Raw genomic sequence first — 22,725 nt, forward strand, 5'->3', positions numbered from 1 at the left:
ATCGGTGAGGGCATCCCTGCCAGTCAGCTGTTTTAGGTTCCACCACAGTCAGTCAGAACTGCTCAGTTGCACATCTTCATTGACTGTAGCCAGATACTCCACAACCGCCCTCTATTCAAATCTATAGGGAGTGAATGTGCAGTACCCAGCCATGGCCACCAGTCGGTCGATAGAGCTCCGCAGTTGAGTAGATGTGGCCAGTGGCACTGGGAACAGCTGATCTGCAGAGTGTTGCACCCTCGCCAGACATTGATCACCTATCCTAAAGAGAAGTCATCAATATTAAAGTCCAGGACAACATCTTTTAGCTAGGTTTATGTATTCAAATGAGAGATCTATAGAAATATCCCACAAGTTTATTTGGTGTTGGGTAAATCTCGTTTCGTCAGGTCTATTTGGTAGTAGGAAGATATGTAGATATTCTAGAAATGTGGCCTCCGCAATCTATAATTACCACCATTCCCTGACTGTCATGGCTGTAGTTGTACCATCTGTTGGAGATTACAGATCTTGATGGAAATTAATAGTTCTATTTTGCTCAGTGTATAGGAATATTTTTCTACAATGCACTTTTTCTGTGTATCACAGGGGCTGGAATGTGAGCTTGATTTATTTAGACCCATTGTCCTCTCCCGGTGGCCTGATCTCTGTGATCTTCTTTGGCAATCTGTGTGTAATAACATGCTGCAATTTTTGAAATTGTCCCTACTTTTACCATCAGCATTGTGGGATGGTTCATGTAACCATATTGGACTTTTTTTTTTGAGCCACAGCCCATAGTCCAAAGAGTCTGAACCTTCACCTAAAGAGTAGAGAAGTACTGCTAGGATTCTACCTTAAAGGGGTATTCCAGAAGCTGAAGAAATTGCAATCTAAATTCTTATCTATATATTGCCACAATCTAATTTCTAACACTGCTGGATTAAAAACACCCTTCCCTTCTCTACTATGCCACACTTCCTGTCTGATGATGCTTAGTTTAAGAATCTGAGTGCATGCTGGGATACTAAACCAAAGTGTCATCAGGGAGCAAAGCTTGTGATCATTGACTGCCTCTGCTCCCTCCCTGAAACAAAACATTATCAGGGATACTAGTTTCAGCGGTTGGGCTGGTCTTGTCATGCACATGAGTCGCACACTTTGTATTGATTGCTAAGATCAGTAGAGCCGGCAACAGAACAGCGCACAGTGTCAGTGGACCTGGCGGCGTTCAGAGGCCAGTACTGCCCCCAAAGATAGGTCACTGCACAGAGATTCTCAAATGACGATTCAGCAGGAGAATAGCTCATTGGCACTACTCCATAGTATAACATTGGGCCGAGTGCTGTGTGATACAATATTGTATAGCACTCAGCCATGTTATGATGCCAGCGTAAGCGACTTTTAAAGGGGATGTCTGGCATTGTAAGACGTTGTTTAAGAGCACACAGAAAACCTGCTACAGGTCCACGCTCCATAACGGTCATACGCATCATTCATGCGATCGCTGCTCCGGCCGCATGAATGACTTATATGCCTTTTAGTACTGTTCTGAGCGGCTTTCTAAGGCCGTGCTCTTAATGATTTCTCTGTACGTGGGGAAAGAACACTGCATCTGCGGGACCAGGCATAGGTATTGCATTTGTGCTGCAGCATAAGGGGGAGGCAATAATATGTACAAGGCAGGGACACAATGGGACGGAGCTTATCTAGGTTACCAGGCAGAGATGCATGGGACTATAGTTGGATCATGGAAATCTTAAGGCTGCTTTACACACTGCGACAGCGTTAGCGATCTCGTTAGCAATGTGACACGCCAGATCGCAGATAAGATTTGCCGAGATCGCACATAGGTTATTTTTTGTAGCGCCGGTCACATGTGCGATCTCGGCAAATCGTATGTGCGATCTGGCGTGTTAAATCGCTAACGAGCTCGCTAGCGTGTAAAGTACCCTTTAGTCTTGACTCAGAGGCCTGATTCAATACATACTCGTTAGTCTGTGGTGCTGTTCACATGGCAGTGTATTGCAGACTGCATAAAAAAAAAAAAAAAAAGAGCCATGTCTGTTTTTGAGTCACAGAACAAAACCTTGCATACAAGTCTATGGGACAGCACATGGATTGTAATGGATCAGTTCAAGCTTGGCATAGAAATTTAACGTGGTAAGAACAGGCATGTGACAAACTGATCCAGGACCAAATCGTCCCACCCACCTATGTAGATTTTGTGAATCAATCCATTCAGCCCAGTCATTATTGTAGGTAGATAGAGTATATATAACATTGTTGGGACCTTTGTGCTGAATGAAAATGTTTATTTTTCTATTCCGGTTTATCCATTAACATTTTATAAATGGAGGTGCAATTTGCTTTCAAGTGTTACTTTGTATGCATGGGTCAATAAATCTGTATATATAGATCGCTGACCATTCATTTGTACTGTTTTTTTTCCTAAGCTCTTTACTGATCTTGGTATAACTTATGTAAACACTGTCACTGGTTCATTTTCTTAAAGACATTTAGGGAAAATCTATTTATTGGATTGCTCAGGGTCCAAACACTGGTACCACCATAAATCCTGAGAGCGGACCTGAGTGCTATGGAGCTAGCCTTTTATCTTCTGGACAGATTGCCTTAGTTTACAAGTTTCCATCTCTATTGTCTTCTACCCTAAACTCGCAATTTGGTGACTGTCCCTTTAACAAACATCCAAGCTGTCGAATTGAAGAGACACAACTTGAGCAAAAGGGAAATTTTATTAAATAATTCTTTATTAAACAGTGTATACATTACAGTGCAAATCTAAAAGTGCAGAAGATAATCTTGACCCAATGGAGGCAGCCACCCACCCTACAATCCAGCCCTGTACATGGGACAACTATGTCACCAATTTCTTATTGGGCTCCATTCTTATGAAATCTTGACCTCTAAGCTTCCCCCGCTGTGTCAAGACGATAGGTACACTTTAAACCCATATCAGAAATTTAGGCAACATTAATAGTAAACATAAGTAGAATGGCAAAGGTAGTGTCCCGTATAATTGCTAATCACAGCGTCGGACCATGTTCATACTCTGTAATGGTTTTTCTCTGAATAAAAAGCAAACTTTTCTCATAATGGGGGAAATTATGAAAGTGGATAATGGAGAACAAAAAAAGATTTTTTATCATCACCACTTTGACATTAGACCACTAGATGGTGAGGCGGGCTTATCAACGGTATTCCACCGCAATGCCGGTTCCAACACAAATGCGTTGCACTTAAATGCACTTCCTATGGACTCGCGGCAAGTTCCAGTCTCATGCGGTTGTGTATGATGCACGAGTCCATAGGAAATGCATTTGTGCCGGATCAGTCATTGCGGCAAAATACCGCTGATGTGAGTGAAGGGATGGTTTAACCTTCCTCGTGAACTGGTTACAACTAGTGATGCGCGAATACTAAATCGGATTATTAGTCCTGAATACCTGGTACTATACCAGTATTTATCATGAATAAAAAGGACATGCCAGTCAATGGGGAGCCCAAGCATTTTTGAGAAATCAAGAAAAATGCTTGGGTTTCTCATGGACTTGTATTAGGTTCTTTATTCATGACGAATACTGGAATAGTACTAAGTATTTGGTACGAATAACCCGAACAGTTAGTATTCCCTCATCACTAGGGTAGTTATAACCATTGCCCCATGGTTAGAGGGATCGGCCACACTACCCCAGAGTCCTATACAATCCTACAGTGATCCACCATTTATCGTTGAAGTAGGAGTCTGATTTTTCGCTGTATTTTCTAATTTTAAAACCGTTCTATGGGTGCAGTCGTATACATGGTCCCTATGAATTCCTTAAATATCATGCGAAAAAAAATATGGATGTATGTTAGCAGAAACACTTCATTTTACAAAGAACTATATGGACCCAATAAATGGCTGTATGGATCCCACAATCCACCATCTTTAGCACTCGGATCCATAGGCATCAGCCTGGCACAGGAGATGACAGATGGACATGTACAGTGACAAAAGGGGCTGTGATGCTCTGCACCACATCAAATACTGAATATAAAGGAGATCTGAACATAAAAATCAGAATACATATATATCTTTATATAGAAAATTTAACAGATATATTACTGACATGAACATAAATTGAACTGCTCCTTGATGATAAAAAAAAAAAAGCATCAACTCAGCAAATAAAAGCAGCAAAATACACATTATAAAGCTTCAAATTAAAAGGAGCCATCAGAAAAGCATTAAAAAGAAAATGGCTTATGGAATAGTCTAAGCAGAACTTTGGAACTGGAGATGTCACCAAAAAGGCAGCGACGAGAGGCATCTAACTGAAGTCTCTGTTGGGAAGGACGCAGGGACCGATGAGTGTCCAGGTATAGGCGAGCAGACAAAACCAGCTGGACCCCATCTTCACCCACACGGCTGGCCACTTGCTTGTTATGGTGTTCAAATTGGCATCTGGGCTGTAATTAAAGAAAACATTGAGATAAAGAAAAAAAAAAAGCGTACAACATTATACAAAATCAGTCTACAGTGCTCCTTTAATAGGAGGTCACGAGAATTTTAGTGGATGCCATAAAGACACACCCAACTTTCCAAGAAACAGGTATGATTTACCAATATAAGGCCATTGTACTTTATTCCTATCAAAGCTACAGTGGGGAAAATAAGTATTTGATACACTGCTGATTTTGCAAGTTTTCCCACCTACAAAAAAATGGAGGTCTGTAATTTTTATCATAGGTACATTGTACAATTCTGAAATATTTCATGCAATAAAGAAGGGAATTTTGTTTACTTACCGTAAATTCCTTTTCTTCTAGCTCCTATTGGGAGACCCAGACAATTGGGTGTATAGCTTCTGCCTCCGGAGGCCACACAAAGTATTACACTTTAAAAAGTGTAACCCCTCCCCTCTGCTATACACCCTCCCGTGCATCACGGGCTCATCAGTTTTGGTGCCAAAGCAGGAAGGAGGAAACTTATAAATTGGTCTAAGGTAATTCAATCCGAAGGATGTTCGGAGAACTGAAACCATGACCCAAAAGAACAATTCAACATGAACAACATGTGTACACAAAAGAACAACAGCCCGAAGGGAACAGGGGCGGGTGCTGGGTCTCCCAATAGGAGCTAGAAGAAAAGGGAATTTTGTTTACTTACCGTAAATTCCTTCTTTGTCGCTCCATTGGGAGACCCAGACAATTGGGATGTCCAAAAGCAATCCCTGGGTGGGTAAAAGAATACCTTGATAAAAAGAGCCGAAAAACGGCCCCCTCTTACAGGTGGGCAACTGCCGCCTGAAGGAGTCGCCTACCTAGGCTGGCATCTGCCGAATCATCGGCATGCACCTGATAGTGTTTCGTGAAAGTGTGCAGACTCGACCAGGTAGTCGCCTGACACACCTGCTGAGCCGTAGCCTGGTGTCGCAATGCCCAGGAAGCACCGACGGCTCTGGTAGAATGGGCTTTCAGCCCTGCAGGAATCGGAAGCCCAAAAGAACGGTAGGCTTCAAGAATCGTTTCCTTGATCCACCGAGCCAAGGTTGACTTGAAAACCTGGAATCCCTTACTCTGGCCCGCGATAAAGACAAGAGCGCATCGGGCCGGCGCAGTGGCGCCGTGCGAGAAATGTAGAGCCGGAGTGCTCTCACCAGATCTAATAAATGCAAATCCTTTTCACATTGGTGAACTGGATGCGGACCCAAAGAGAGTAAGAAGATATCCTGATTGAGATGAAACGGGGATACCTTAGGGAGAAAGTCCAGGACCGGACGTAGAACCACCTTATCCTGGTGAGACACCAGGAAGGGGGCTTTGCCTGACAGCGCTGCTAGCTCAGACACTCTTGAGTGATGTGACTGTCACTAGGAAGGCTATCTTTTGCGAAAGGCGAGATAGAGAGATCCCGCCTCGGCTCGAAAAGTGACTTCTGAAGAGTCGTCAGCACCCTGGTAAGATCCGAGGGTGCTAACGGACGCTTGTAAGGTGGGACTATGTGGCCAACCCCCTGCAGGAACAAGCGGACCTGCGGAAGCCTGGCTAGACGCTTTTGAAAAAACACGGAAAGCGCCAATACTTGTCCCTTGAGAGAGCCGAGAGACAAGCCCTTGTCCATTCCAGATTGAAGGAAGGAAGAAAAGTGGGCAAGGCAAACGGCCAGGGAGTAAACCCTGAGTCAGAGCACCAGGATAAGAAGATCCTCCAAGTCCTGTGATAGATCTTGGCGGACGTTGGTTTCCTGGCCTGTCTCATGATGGCAATGACGTCTGGAGATAACCCTGATGACGCTAGGAGCCAGGACTCAATGGCCACACAGTCAGGTTTAGGGCCGCAGAATTCAGAAGGAAAAATGGCCCTTGAGACAGCAAGTCTGGTCGGTCTGGGAGTGCCCACGGTTGATCCACCGTGAGGTGCCACAGATCTGGGTACCACGATCACCTCGGCCAGTCTGGGCGACGAGGATGGCGCGGCGACAGTCTGACCTGATCTTGCGTAACACTCTGGGCAGTAGTGCCCGAGGAGGAAATACATAAGGCAGTCGAAACTGCGACCAGTCCTGAAGTCTGCCGCTAGAGCTCTGTGATCCGTGGACCGAGCCATGTATGCCGGGACTTTGTTGTTGTGCCGAGACGCCATTAGATCGACGTCCGGCGTTCCCCAGCGGCAACAGATCTCTAGAAACACGTCCGGGTGAAGAGACCATTCCCCTGCGTCCATGCCCTGGCGACTGAGAAAATCTGCTTCCCAGTTTTCTACGCCCTGGATGTGAACTGCGGAGATGGTGTAGGCTGTGGCTTCCGCCCACAGCAGAATCCGCCGAACTTCTCGGAAGGCTTGACGACTGCGTGTGCCACCCTGGTGGTTGATGCACGCAACCGCCGTGGCGATGTCCGACTGAATTCGGATCTGCCTGCCCTCCAGCCACCGCTGGAACGCCTTTAGGGCTAGGTACACTGCCCTTATCTCCAGAACATTGATCTGAGGGGAGGACTCTGTCGGAGTCCAGGTTCTCTGAGCCGAGTGGTGGAGGAAGACCGCTCCCCACCCTGACCGACTCGCGTCCGTCGTGACCACAGCCCCGGCTGGGGGCCGGAAGGATTTTCCCTTCGCCTAGGAAGTGGAAAGAAGAGAGACGTTCTTGTCTAGGGACGTCGACCTCCTGTCCCATTTGTGGTGTCCGATAGAAGCGGACGCAGACGAAACTGCGCAAGGGAACTGCCTCCCTTGCTGCCACCATCTTCCTTAGAAAGTGCATGAGGCGCCTCAAGGGGTGTGACTGGGCCCGAAGGAGAGAGTGCACTCCTGTCTGTAGTGAACGCTGATTATGCAGCGGAAGCTTCACTACGCAGGAAACGTTGATGCTCTGGTGCAATCGGCATATGGAGATAAGCATCCCTGATGTCGATTGATGCTAGGAAGTCTCCTTGTGCCATCGAGGCGATGACAAAGCGGAGAGATTCTATCCGGAACCGTCAGGTTCTCACATGTCTGTTGAGCAGTGTGAAGTCCAGAACGGGGCGGAATGATCCGTCCTTTCTTGGTACCACGAACAAGTTGGAGTAAAAACCGCGACTACGTTCTGGAAGGGGAACGGGTAACGCAACTCCTCCTGCCTTCAGAGTGTTCACCGCCTGAAAACGTGCATCAGCTCGCTCGGAGGGCGGAGATGTTGTGAAGAAACGAGTCGGAGGACTAGAACTGAGCTCTATCCTGTAACCGTGAGACAGAATGTCTCTCATCCAACGGTCTTGGACATGTGGAGACCGCTCCCCTGACCTGGACCGCCATGCAGAAGAGTTTCTCTGGCTCTTCTGTGGCCTGTTGGACGCTGAGATGGGGACCTAGCTGAGGGTGCTAAGGTCACTTTGGTATGGGCTGGGTAAGCACGAGTCCATTCCTTTGGAATGCTCAATCGATTCATCCAATTGTGCGCCACACAATCGGTCGCCAGAAAATGGCAAACCGGACAAGAGCTTCTTGGAAGCAGAGACTGCCTTCCATTCTCGTAGCCACATGGCCCTGCGGACTGCCACCGGATTGGCGGATGCTACCGCTGTACGGCAAGCCGAGTCCAGGACAGCATTCATGGCGTAGGATGAAAATACCGACGCCTGGGACGTCGAAGACGCTAATTGCGGAGCAGAGTATGACCGCATTAATCTCAGACAGAGCAGCTGAGATAGCCTGGAGTGCCCACACTGCTGCAAAGGCTGGGGCAACGGACGCGCCTATGGCTTCAATAGATGGATTTCATTAGGAGCTCTATCTGCCTGTCCGTGGCATTCTTGAGCGTTGAACCGTCAGCCACTGCTACTACGGAACTAGCCGCCCGTCTAGAGACTGGAGGGCCACCTTGGAACACTGAGCCCAGCCCTTAACCACGTCAGAGGGGAAGGGATAACGTGCGTTATTAATGCGTTTAGTAAAAAGCTTGTCCGGGAAAGCCCTGTGCTTCTGGACAGCATCTCTGAAGCATTGAGAGCCACGTCCGGACAGAGTCCTGGGCTGCGACCTCCGCCTCATCCTCTAGAGAGTCCTCAAGCTGAGACTCTTGATGAAGTCGGGGAAGATTCTAAGCAAGCCCGCTTAGCCGGTCTGGGACTGCAGTCCGTGCCGGAGTCCCCCACGTAATAACTAGAGGTCCCCCCAGGAGCCCGCTGCGTCGCGGACCGAGCGGGGCCTGTGAGCGATCCCGCAGTGCCCGGGGCCTGTGTAAGGGGCCGGTCTGGGCTGCAAGCTTCTAGTATCTTAGCAGATGTGAAAGTGACTCAGAGAGTTTTTCAACAAAAGCTGCAAACTCTGTCCCTGCCGTCTGGACAGGGGACTCACATGGCCCGAGCGATGCTCACGGTGATCACTGAGTATGTACCGCCGAACTGTGAAAATGCATACAATATTATAATATATATATATATATATATATATATATATATATATATATATATATATATATATATATATATATATATATATATATATATATATATATATATATATATATATATATATATATATATATATATATATATATATATATATACATACACACATATATATATATATACACAGTCACAGTTCAGCACTCTGGGTGGGCCAGCCCGATGGGAAGAAGCCACCTGGCTTACCGACCGCTCAAGCAGTGTGTGCTGCTTAAAAACATGGCTGTCGGCGTTTACAGGGGAAGAGGGGGCCGTGGGCGTAACCCCAAAAGTGCGGGAATCTGGAGTCCCGGAGTGCAAAGTGAGGGGGGGGCGGAGGACAGCCAAGTGTGCTCCAGCCCTCACTGTCGGCGTCAGACCGACCGTCCCGCCCCTCCCCCTGACTGGCAGGTCCGGGGGCGGGAGTTTAAGGCACTAGGCCGCAAAAGCCGGGGGCTAAAGTTGAAAACCGCGGCCGGCCAGCAGGCACGGTCGGCGCGGTAGTCCCGTACCAACCCCGCAATCGCTGCCAAGACTAAGTCCAAGGTGCTCCATGCACCGTCCCTAAGGGGACACTGAGTACCTGTGCGGGGATCTGTGCCATAGAGTGAATAGTGAGGGGGGCGGAGGACAGCCAAGTGTGCTCCAGCCCTCACTGTCGGCGTCCGACCGACCGTCCCGCCCTACCCCCTGACTGGCAGGGCCGGGGGCGGGAGTTTAAGGCACTAGGCCGCAAAAGCCGGGGACTAAAGTTAAAAACCGCGGCCGCCAAGCAGGCGCGGTAGTCCCGGCGTCATACCAATCACTGCAGTCGCTGCAGCGTCTGAGGTCCAGGTACTCTATGCACCGTCCAAGGGGACACAGAGTACCTGTAGATGCAGGGCCCTGTCCCTGATGATACTCAGTCTCCTGTCCGTCAGATACCCTCAGGGGCTGCGGAGGGAGCCCGGTCCCAGTGCCTGGATGACCGGATAGGATCCCACTTCTCCCAGAGCCCCTAAGGGATGGGGAAGGAAAACGGCATGTGGCTCCTGCCTGTGTACCCGCAATGGGTACCTCAACCTTAACAACACCGCCGACTCAGTGGGGTGAGAAGGGAGCATGCCGGGGGCCCTGTGAGGGGCCCTCTTTTCTTCCATCCGATAAAATCAGCAGCTGCTGCTGACTAAAATGGGAGCATGAGTGCATGTGTGCCTCCAACACAAAGCATAAAAACTGATGAGCCCGTGATGCACGGGAGGGTGTATAGCAGAGGGGAGGGGTTACACTTTTTAAAGTGTAATACTTTGTGTGGCCTCCGGAGGCAGAAGCTATACACCCAATTGTCTGGGTCTCCCAATGGAGCGACAAAGAAATGCAAATTAATTATTTCATACAATAGAACTACAGAAATGTAATATTTGATACAGAAACCTTTGTAACTACAGAGGTCAGACGTCTCCTGTAGTTCTTGACCAAGTTTGCACACTGCAGCAGGGATTTTGGCCCACTCCTCCATACAGATCTTTTCCAGATATTTCAGGGTTGACGCTGGACAACATTGAGCTTCAGCTCCCACCAAAGATTAGCTATTGGGTTCAGGTCTGGAGGCTGGCTAGGCCACTCCAGGACCTTGGAATGCTTCTTACGAAGTCTCACTTTAGTTGCCCTGGATGTTTGTTTCGGGTCATTGTCATGCTGAAAGATCCAGTCATAACCCATCTTCAATGCTCTTAACGAGGTTGTTGGACAATATCTTACGATGCATGACTCCAGCCAATCTCCCTTCAACTCGATACATTCGACCAATCCCCTTTGCAGAAAAGCACCCCCAATGTATGATATTTCCACACCCCCACGCTTCCCAGTTGGGACAGTGTTCTTGGGGGTTGTACTACTCCCTTCATCTTCTAAACATGGAGAGTGGAGTTGATACCAAAAAGTTCTGTTTTGGTCTCATTGACCACATGACACCACGTGCCTCCTCTGGATCATCCAGATGGCCATTGGTGAATTTCAAATGGACCTGAAAATCTTCTGGCGTGGGCTGGGGAACTTTGTGTGTGTTACTAATAATAATCTTTGAGACCGTGATCCCAGCTCTCTTAAGGTCATTGACCTGGTCCCTCCTGTGTAGTTCCGAGCACATTCCTCACCTCTCACAATCATGCTTACCCCACGAGGCAGGTAAAGCGCTGTGGAATAACTATATAAATGAGTAAAAATTATTATTATTATCTTACATGGAGCCCCAGACAGAGAGATTGCCAGTCATCTTGTGTTTCTTCCATTTTTATAATAATTGCGCTAACAGTTGTTGCCTTCTCACCAAGCTGCTTGCCTATTGTCCTGTAGTCCACCCCAGCTTTGTACAGGTCTCTAATTTTGTCCCTGGTGTCCTTAGACAGCATTTTGGTATTGGCCAAGGTAGAGAGGTTGAACAGGTGTGTTATACAGGCAATGCGTTCAAACCAGGTGCAATCAAGGCAGTATAGCCCGACCAATACCTTGAGCACTATTGTAAGTTTTTGTCTCTTCGTTTTTGATATGTATATTAGTTCTTTACTATACAGCAAGGGGAGATATTTTAATTTCACCACTAGGTGGCAGTATTGTTTAGTTATATGAACCGAGACTTTGCGCCTTATATATTTTGGCATTTGATCATTGATATTAATTGCTGATTACTACGTAATTGATTATTCACAATATGTGCCGGTATATTTTGTTATGAACCTGATTGATTAGAAATCCTTGCTTATGATATAAATTACAACAATTGTTGTAATTTATTTATATTTTAATTTGACTAATATGAGCTTTTATACTCAAATTTTGAAACTTAGTTTCTGTTGTATGTTTGATGATCGTGGAGTTTAGCGCTCATAATAGGATTGATGTTTATGAATATTTCCTACTGAAAATTGGAAGTGTATCAAATACTTATTTTCCCCACTGTACATGTATGAAAAATAATGTTTCCCCCCCATTCAGTTTCTTCACATAGTTAGAACTTTATTTTTTTTGTCATACATTTTTGTTTTTATCACCAATTTACCCTGTAATCGAGGCTGACATATTAGCCCCAGTTGCAGGGATAAGACAGTCTTCTGACATACACTGCAAAGCACCTCCAGCTACACAGCACGTCATGGCTTTTACCTAAACTATATATACTGCTCATTCTGCAATGTGTATACAGTTACTAGGAAGGCAGAGACTATAATAAAACCATTTCTGCCCTCCTTATGGGAAGTCCTCCCGTATGTAACAGCAGTTCCCTGCCCTGTAAGATCTTCATGCAGCTGCAGACTTTAAAAGACATTTTTAAACATCCTTAGTCATATACAGATGGCCTAGACCTCTGCTCTATTTAGAAGGGGCTGTGCAACCCAATAAATGGCATTAGGAGAGCAAGTAAACATCTGCACTTTATTCAATGCATATGAGAGTGCCTGAGATGATGACAAATGTATAAAGAGTTGAACTTGAGCATGTTATACGTTTGCTCCATTCAGATGGGCCTCGGGAACACTCAAGAGGCCCAGGGTCACACTCCCAATGATAAGGGTTTTTTTTTTTTATAAGGGATAATGTGCTAATCTTTGTACAAACCCATTAATGAAGACGGTAAAGCCTGCTTTACATCTTTCAATTTCGCATACAATATCGTATGCGATCGTACCCGCCCCCATCGTATGTGCGGCACGTTCAATTTTTTGACCGTGGCGCACAATCGATTAAAAGCTGTCACACGTAGTTACCCGTCCATACGACCTCGCTGTGGGCGGCGAACATCCACTTCCTGGAGTGGGAGGGACGTTCGACGTCACGCGGCAGCCGGCCAATAGAAGCGGAGGGGTGGAGATGAGCGGGACGTAAACATCCCGCCCACCTCCTTCCTTCCGCATTGTCGGCGGGAGCCGCGGACGGAGGTAAGCTGTCGTTCAATGTTCCCGGGGTGTCACACACTGCGATGTGTGCTTCCTCGGGAACATTGCACAACCGAACGTTCAGTTTTTGAGGAATGAACGACGTGCATGCGATGAACGGATTTTCGTTCAATCGCAATTGCACGGAGGTTTTACACGCTACAATATAACTTACGATGCCGGATGTGCATCACTTATGACGTGACCCCGCCAACACATTGTAAGATTTATTGTAGCGTGTAAAGCGCCCTTAAAACATGGAAATTGCACAATGTAAAAAAGCCATTTTGTGGCAAACACACAATGAGAACATCACTATCATTCACTAGCAACTATCAATAGGCTGCATGCTAGAAAATTACAGCAACACCTATACAGTGGAACCTCAGTTTACGAGTAACTTGGTGTGCGAGTATTTCGCTATACGAGCAAAGCTTGCTGTAAATTTGTAACTCACTTTACGAGCAAGCTTTGCGTACGAGCACACACTTCTGGTTCCGTACTTTCACTACGCTCTGACCCGCTCTTGCAGTCCACAAGCACAAACGCGCACGCACACACACATTATGCGCACCTTACCTTCCGTTCCATCGCCGGCCACCCGGTTCCTGTAGTTCGCCGTACAGGATGTGTATCGGGTAACCATCGCGACAATGGAGGAACTTCCGCTCTCAGCCGCTTCTTAAAGGCAGCGTGCTGGCCAATCAGAGGCAAGCGGCTCCTACCTTTGATGTCAGCGCTCTGGCAGCAGAAGCAATGGTTACCCGATACACATCTTGTACCAGCGAACTACAAGAACCAGGAGGCCGGCGATGGAACGAAAGGTAAGGTGAGCATAACGTGTGTGTGTGTGTGTGTGTGTGTGTGTGTGTGTGTGTGTGTGTGTGTGTTGGCACAATAGGGGACCAGGATGGGACATTGAACAAGTTGTGGAATGAATTGTCTGAGCTTCAATTATTTCCTATGGGAAATCTTGCTTTGCTAGACGAGTAACTTGGTTTACAAGCACAGTCCCACAACGGATTATTCTCGTAAACCAAGGTTCCACTGTATGCAGAAAGTGTGAAATTAACCCACATTAACAAAAAAATATCAGGGTCTCACCTGAACCAGTTGGTAAGGGTCATCATTACATAGAGGGAGGCAAGACACAACATGAGGTGGAAGAAGGAATAACTGTACTGGACACCATCCTTCTCATTATCCACTACACGCCGAACTGCACCGTCCTCAACATCACCATCCCCTGCGCTGTCATCCAGCATAGCTGTGTCTTGGCCAGAAAGGGTCAGCTTCCTTACTTGGCTGCTGGTGGAATTGCGAATACTGCAAAGTACAAGAGTGGTCAGACAAAATGTGGCTACTAAGACTACATTCACGGAACACAGTGGGGGGTAAGGAACTGACTGCTCCGGGCAAATTCTGTGCCAATTCCTGGCTCATGTCAAATACCAGTTCATCTCTACAAATGCTATGATACCGTCCTCAAAGTTCAAGAATATAACCATTATAATAAATCTATAATACTGCCCCCTATGTACAAGAATAATGAATATAATGGCTATAATTCTGTACAAGAATATAACTACTATAATACTGCCCCATGTACAAGAATATCACTACTATAATACTGCCCCCCCCATGTACAAGAATATAACTACTATAATATTGCCCCCTATGTACAAGAATATAACTACTATAATACTGCCCCCTATGTACAAGAATATAACTACTATAATACTGCCCCCTATGTACAAGAATATAACTACTATAATACTGCCCTCTATATACAAGAATATAACTACTATAATACTGCCACTATATACAAGAATATAACTACTATAATACTGCCACTATATACAAGAAGAAAGAATATAATGGCTATAATTCTGTACAAGAATATAACTTATATTATTGTAAATAGGGGCCGTATTATAGTAAATATCTAATAATACTGCCACCTATATACATGAATGCAACTACTGGAATGCTGCTCCCATGTACAAGAATATAACTACTACAATACTGCATTCGCCAAGCAGCGGCTCCAATGCCAATGTGAACACAGGCCAAATGTTCATTCTTATCCCAAGGAGACTGAATGTACGACATGTATAGCACGGCTTTTCTCACCTGGAATAAAGGAGACACAGCACAAACATGATGAGCCCGATGATGCTCTGAGTGTCCCACCATTGCAGGGACCGGGCTGTCTCAGGGGCGGGGGTCAGCGCGTCGATTGATACATTGACAGGGCTTATTGTTGGAGACGTGATTTTGTTCAGGATGCTGATCAGGCTTGGGTTACAGGTACGATCTGAGCGGAAGCAAACATTACAATTATATGGATGAACAATCACTCCTCAAATAGTAATATTATTAGTAAGGAAGGAGAAACAATATGGACACCATGATGCTTTACACCCCAAGAAGTAAACTCAAGCTGTCTGACAACTTGATCAGAGGAAAGGTTGTCACTTTTAGATGAAGTGGAGATTACTTGGTATATATATATAAAAAAAAAAACCCAAAACATTAAGACTGTTGCTTTATTAGCAAACCTTTTCTCGGATTTTCATAAACTCAGATTCAGCAAAGCTTATACACCAGTATATAGACGCAACTCGACACTGCACTAACATTTTGCATCTGTTGGCATTCTCACACTATTTTCGCCTAGCTAAGACAAAGTGGGTAGAGCAGTGGTGGGACGGAGGCGAGGCAATCGCCGATCAAAGTCATGCCTAGCGGTGGCATTTGCTATGAATCTTATTGAGCAGGGACTGGATAAGGATTTGTAGAGTGAGGCGCACGTTACTTGTCTGAGGCTCTGGATTCCTGATGAGGCATATGCCTCTTCTCATAAAGCCCAGCGTGAAAAACTACATGAGAATCCTATAAACTACTGGATCCTACAAAGCCTTCAGACGTCTTCACTCACCTGGCTCATTGGACATTGCAGACCAGGTCAGGTACATGGTATACAATGTGATCATGGAGGACTGAAGGAGGCCTGACCGTGGCTGATATTCCTGCAATGTGAAGAAAGAGCACCGCTTAGGAACCTGATCAGAGGTCAGACACATCATCACGGTTGGGTATAGTATCAAGGCAACTGTGTGTTTTACCCATACACATCATATAGACCAAACAGCCATACAGAAAAGCCTAATACAGTAGTCGCCTAAAGCATGACAAGGTCTCCGACACCTTGTTTTCTTTCTCTAGGTCATCCTGATGCCATACTTTCTCCAGGTTAAGTGAAGCAAACGCACTGTCCATCCATGTAATGTAATTCATCAGATCAGACCACCTTCTTCCATTGCTTCATCGTCCAGTTTTGATGCTCATGTACCTACTGTGGGCACTTTGTCTCAGTTATCCGTCCATTACAATATATATCTTTTTGTTAGTCGCTCATATTCTTAAAATTTGTTTTAATTATTTTAAAAATCATAGTAAACTTTCGAATTTCATCCACATCTAACCAGAAAGTCCTATACTGCAAAAATGGCACAGAGCAGAAGTGCTTCCTACACAAAAAGAAAGCTAGCCCAACCGCCTCGTGCTTCCCACCAGGCGCCATCACCTGCTAGAAGAGGCTAGTCTCACATGATATATCCTGTACCTGTACTCTGGGAAGAATGGAGAGGACGGACACTAGGAGACACAAGATCATGTTGAAACTGATAAAGAACTTGTTCTCAATGCAGCCGCCAGGTATGGTGTAGAAGACATAGAAGAGGATGACGGCGGTGAGTGACAAGATGTACAGCAGGCCGGTCACAGACAGCAGAACTGGACAACAGAGAAACAAAAAGGCAATAATTAGATCAGGACCAGCCATACAAATGACAGTCCAGGCTGGGGAAGGGTCTCCTTACCTGCATACCAGCATTTGGAATTGCCTTCCTCCATGCGCTCCACCCACGACTCGTTCACAGAATGGGCAAAGTCAATAAGCAGGACTAACTGGATGAAGATGAAGCTGCCGGCCCCAAGAGCCCCGATCCAGAACCATGCTGAAACGACAATAAGGAACACGGATGATCCCACGATATGAGATCAGCTGCAGCTAAGGTGAGACAAGTGACATCAGCAGGTGCCATAGGAATGTACTGAGTCAGAGCAGGTGACTACACCACTGCACGTCTGCAAACAAGTCACATGGCACCAGTGTGCATGGCAAGTATGTGTCCATTAGAAGTACGTTATTCCCATTAACAAATTTTTATTAAAGATATAAAAACACACCATCAGTGTAAAAATAGACCATCAGGTCACAGTGAAATAAATACAGTGAACATATACAGAGTATAAAATTCCAATTTCTTTGGGACCAGAGGGCTCAAGACTTAACTTGGAAACAGAGATACATTCAGGCAGCGCCACAAATAGGAAGTTTTGGATGCTTGCTGTCCATGAACGTCCAAATAAATGTAAGCCAGTGCTCTCCAGGCGTCCCCTTGTTTCTTGTAAAATCAAGGAATGGCAACTATTTCATTCAATTTAGCAGAAGTGAGCCATTAAATTCAAGATTTACATCAGTCTCCACCTCGACGCGTTTCCCCACATAATAAATATGTGGTTCATCAGGAGGCTACAAAACAGATAAATTCTATCAGCAACAGGTTGGAAAGAATGTTCACCTAGATTGCACACTCATACATTACATCACAAATAGGCATGTAAGATAACAAAACAACACAGTGATACAAAACGATAATGCAATAGTACTTGCCCAGGGAGAAAGGGGTATTAGATGTGCAGATCCATGGCGCCCATCACACAGAATCCACGGCTAGTCAGACAATGCTGAAAATGTACTGCCATAGTCCAGAGAGGCGTCATGGAACTGCACAACAACAAGAGGTTTAAATAGCCCACGGTCTTCTGATCAGCTGTAGGCGGTCAAGGCAATCATGCTAATGCCGATATCGCCACATGTGCGCATGCCTGATAGAATGCGCACACCTGAGAAAAACCCAGGAGACTGATATATTCTGGGGCGCCTCCGTCCGCATCACAACTGCGCCTGCCCAGAATCTCATTGGCAGCATGCATGTGCCGACGGAGGCCCTCATGTGCCAAAAAATAGGTGGATGTAAACAAAAGAACGGCGCATGTCTGAGGATCATGGAAATCGTGACGCCCATAGGAACGCCGCCGTCCACATCACCACTGCGCCTTCGCCAATCAACAGGCAGCGCGCACATGTGGACGGAGGCCTCAGGATACCAAAGTTAAGAAAGGTAAATAGAAGCATAGCGCATGCGCAAAAACCAACGGAGTCTGCATATAGATATTGAAGATAGTGCAGAAAACCGTATATATATGCGCAGGCGAAAGTAAAAAAGTATTTAGTGCTTCTTCCATGGATACAATATTAGCCTTTAGCCCCCATTAATATAGATATACCCTTAATTATATTGATAACGATAATAATGATTAGGGGGTCCCTTATTCGGGGAAAATATAGATTAGAAAGCTAATGAAGAGGACGCCACGACAAACATGACCCTCATTTATAACAATATATACCACATGGACGTCCATGATCATAAAAAGACGCCATGTCAGATCAAACCCCTAGTAGGCACAAAAAAATACATAGGCATAGTATGGAATTTGATGAACAAACTGATAACATAGTGTTACATCAAGTGCTGTCAAAAAAATTCAACAGAAATACAGTCATTCCTAGTCAGACATATCCCCCACTAGGTGAGGGTAAATCTGTAACCAGGCTCCCATGGCAAGGACTGAGATGCATAGATATTTACCAACAATATGGTCCATTCCAAAAGGAAAGGAGGTTTGCAAAGTAAGGCAAATCGGGTTTAAACTAAACAAATTTTGACACCGCTACAGAGCTACGTGGGAAGGAAGCAACCAAAGGAGAGCTGTTCGTTCAGCCCCCCTGGGGTTAAAGATCCCATTTTGAATATCCAGGCAGATTCCTTCTGCAATAATGTCCTATCAAAATCCCCTCCTCTAAGGTTGGGTTTCACCACCTCCAAAATGGAAAATCGGATTTGGGCTATATCCCCCCCATGTATCATATTAACATGGCGGGAAATTGAGGTGTCTCGTTCATTCCTAATATCCGAAAGATGTTCACCTACCCGCCTCCGGAGTTCTCTTAGGGTCTTACCTATATAGTCAAGGGGACAAGTACAGGTAGCCCTATAGACAACTCCGGAGGTTTTACAGTTGCCGAAATCACGCAAAGGGAAAATCTTCCCTGTAGCTGCACTGATCACCCTCTTACATTGTTCCATAGATCCACAGTATTTACAATTCCCACAACGAAACATCCCACAGATGCGTCTATCTAACCAAGTCCCCTGTGATCTAGGTCCCTGGTACATGCTATGTACTAGCTTGTCACCTAAGGTGCGGCCCCGCCTGTAGGTGATACTTGGAGATTTATTAATATGCTTCACCAGATCAGGGTCAGCCCTCAGAATCTTCCAGTGCTTTTTTATCACTGAGAAGACTCTTTCGGACTGTACATCATAAGTACCAATAATACGTGTGATGTTTTGGTCATTATCACGCACTCGGGGGACCATGATGTTATGCCTCTTGGTATTCTTAGCAAAGGCATAGGATTGCTGAATGATCTTTTTTGGGTAGCCACGGTCTAAAAATCGACCGAACAGGTCAGTGGCCTGTGCCTTAAAGTCTTCTTCCCTAGAGCAGTTTCTGCGTATTCGCAGAAACTGCCCTTTCGGAATACCCCTCTTAAGGGGAATGGGATGATGGCTGTCCCATTTCAAAAGGGTTGGTAAATATCTATGCATCTCAGTCCTTGCCATGGGAGCCTGGTTACAGTTTTACCCTCACCTAGTGGGGGATATGTCTGACTAGGAATGACTGTATTTCTGTTGAATTTTTTTGACAGCACTTGATGTAACACTATGTTATCAGTTTGTTCATCAAATTCCATACTATGCCTATGTATTTTTTGTGCCTACTAGGGGTTTGATCTGACATGGCGTCTTTTTATGATCATGGACGTCCATGTGGTATATATTGTTATAAATGAGGGTCATGTTTGTCGTGGCGTCCTCTTCATTAGCTTTCTAATCTATATTTTCCCCGAATAAGGGACCCCCTAATCATTATTATCGTTATCAATATAATTAAGGGTATATCTATATTAATGGGGGCTAAAGGCTAATATTGTATCCATGGAAGAAGCACTAAATACTTTTTTACTTTCGCCTGCGCATATATATACGGTTTTCTGCACTATCTTCAATATCTATATGCAGACTCCGTTGGTTTTTGCGCATGCGCTATGCTTCTATTTACCTTTCTTAACTTTGGTATCCTGAGGCCTCCGTCCACATGTGCGCGCTGCCTGTTGATTGGCGAAGGCGCAGTGGTGATGTGGACGGCGGCGTTCCTATGGGCGTCACGATTTCCATGATCCTCAGACATGCGCCGTTCTTTTGTTTACATCCACCTATTTTTTGGCACATGAGGGCCTCCGTCGGCACATGCATGCTGCCAATGAGATTCTGGGCAGGCGCAGTTGTGATGCGGACGGAGGCGCCCCAGAATATATCAGTCTCCTGGGTTTTTCTCAGGTGTGCGCATTCTATCAGGCATGCGCACATGTGGCGATATCGGCATTAGCATGATTGCCTTGACCGCCTACAGCTGATCAGAAGACCGTGGGCTATTTAAACCTCTTGTTGTTGTGCAGTTCCATGACGCCTCTCTGGACTATGGCAGTACATTTTCAGCATTGTCTGACTAGCCGTGGATTCTGTGTGATGGGCGCCATGGATCTGCACATCTAATACCCCTTTCTCCCTGGGCAAGTACTATTGCATTATCGTTTTGTATCACTGTGTTGTTTTGTTATCTTACATGCCTATTTGTGATGTAATGTATGAGTGTGCAATCTAGGTGAACATTCTTTCCAACCTGTTGCAGATAAATTCTATCTGTTTTGTAGCCTCCTGATGAACCACATATTTATTATGTGGGGAAACGCGTCGAGATGGAGACTGATGTAAATCTTGAATTTAATGGCTCACTTCTGCTAAATTGAATGAAATAGTTGCCATTCCTTGATTTTACAAGAAACAAGGGGACGCCTGGAGAGCACTGGCTTACATTTATTTGGACGTTCATGGACAGCAAGCATCCAAAACTTCCTATTTGTGGCGCTGCCTGAATGTATCTCTGTTTCCAAGTTAAGTCTTGAGCCCTCTGGTCCCAAAGAAATTGGAATTTTATACTCTGTATATGTTCACTGTATTTATTTCACTGTGACCTGATGGTCTATTTTTACACTGATGGTGTGTTTTTATATCTTTAATAAAAATTTGTTAATGGGAATAACGTACTTCTACTGTTCATAAATATTCCCGGGCTTTGTCCCTAATTTTGATATAAGTATGTGTCCATCCATAAAACTGATAGTTATACGACCTAAGGAGCTTTTTCTACTGAAACAGCGTCACTTTTCTATCTAGGCCATGAATGGCATTGCACTAAAGATGCAACACTAGAAATAAAATGGATGAAACTGCAGAGATTTCTGGAAAATCTCAAAAAGTTTGGTACAACTGAATATTTAGGAGACAATACCTTGAGTAATCAAACTTTTAGAAAGGTATGCCCACATTTGAGCTAAATTTTCAATATATAACACAGAAAAAAAGTTACAAAACTTTTGTTCGGATCCAGAGTTACATTCTGTATTATACGCCACAGCTGTACGCGTTTCTGCTAGTGCAGACGATATATACATCCATTACTTATCCCGTACTAATCCTAAAATTACACCTTGTATTATACTCCAGAGCTGCACTTACTATTCTGCTGGTGGAGTCACTGCGTATATATATTACATTCCTTATCCTGTACTGAGCCAGAGTTACATCCTGTATTATACTCCAGAGCTGCACTCACTATTCTGCTGGTGGAGTCACTGCGTGTATATATATATTACATTCCTTATCCTGTACTGAGCCAGAGTTACATCCTGTATTATACTACAGAGCTGCACTCACTATTCTGCTGGTGGAGTCACTGCATGTATATATACAGTTAGGTCCAGAAATATTTGGACAGTGACACAATTTTCGCGAGTTGGGCTCTGCATGCCACCACATTGGATTTGAAATGAAATCTCTACAACAGAATTCAAGTGCAGATTGTAACGTTTAATTTGAAGGTTTGAACAAAAATATCTGATTGAAATTGTAGGAATTGTACACATTTCTTTACAAACACTCCACATTTTAGGAGGTCAAAAGTAATTAGACAAATAAACCAAACCCAAACAAAATATTTTTATTTTCAATATTTTGTTGCGAATCCTTTGGAGGCAATCACTGCCTTAAGTCTGGAACCCATGGACTTCACCAATCGCTGGGTTTCCTCCTTCTTAATGCTTCGCCAGGCCTTTACAGCCGCAGCCTTCAGGTCTTGCTTGTTTATGGGTCTTTCCGTCTTAAGTCTGGATTTGAGCAAGTGAAATGCATGCTCAATTGGGTTAAGATCTGGTGATTGACTTGGCCATTGCAGAATGTTCCACTTTTTTGCACTCATGAACTCCTGGGTAGCTTTGGCTGTATGCTTGGGGTCATTGTCCATCTGTACTATGAAGCGCCGTCCGATTAACTTTGCGGCATTTGGCTGAATCTGGGCTGAAAGTATATCCCGGTACACTTCAGAATTCATCCGGCTACCCTTGTCTGCTGTTATGTCATCAATAAACACAAGTGACCCAGTGCCATTGAAAGCCATGCATGCCCATGCCATCACGTTGCCTCCACCATGTTTTACAGAGGATGTGGTGTGCCTTGGATCATGTGCCGTTCCCTTTCTTCTCCAAACTTTTTTCTTCCCATCATTCTGGTACAGGTTGATCTTTGTCT

General features: G+C 45.1%; 1 protein-coding gene across 1 annotated transcript in view; it reads right to left on the reverse strand.

The window, feature by feature from the left end:
• Nucleotides 1–2,716: 2,716 nt before the first annotated feature.
• The window catches only part of SERINC3 (serine incorporator 3), a 34,739-nt gene continuing 14,730 nt past the window's right edge, over nucleotides 2,717–22,725 (reverse strand). Inside the window, exons 5-10 of the mRNA XM_075350351.1 lie at nucleotides 16,705–16,842; nucleotides 16,449–16,618; nucleotides 15,762–15,852; nucleotides 14,954–15,137; nucleotides 13,925–14,146; nucleotides 2,717–4,452 (exon numbers count right to left, since the gene is read on the reverse strand). Coding sequence (XP_075206466.1) covers nucleotides 4,314–4,452; nucleotides 13,925–14,146; nucleotides 14,954–15,137; nucleotides 15,762–15,852; nucleotides 16,449–16,618; nucleotides 16,705–16,842 — 944 coding nt within the window. The 3' untranslated portion in view covers nucleotides 2,717–4,313. The remainder of the gene's footprint in view (nucleotides 4,453–13,924; nucleotides 14,147–14,953; nucleotides 15,138–15,761; nucleotides 15,853–16,448; nucleotides 16,619–16,704; nucleotides 16,843–22,725) is intronic.

Source organism: Anomaloglossus baeobatrachus, chromosome 5 (assembly GCF_048569485.1).
Source record: "Anomaloglossus baeobatrachus isolate aAnoBae1 chromosome 5, aAnoBae1.hap1, whole genome shotgun sequence".
NCBI classification, from domain to species: Eukaryota; Metazoa; Chordata; class Amphibia; order Anura; family Aromobatidae; genus Anomaloglossus; species Anomaloglossus baeobatrachus.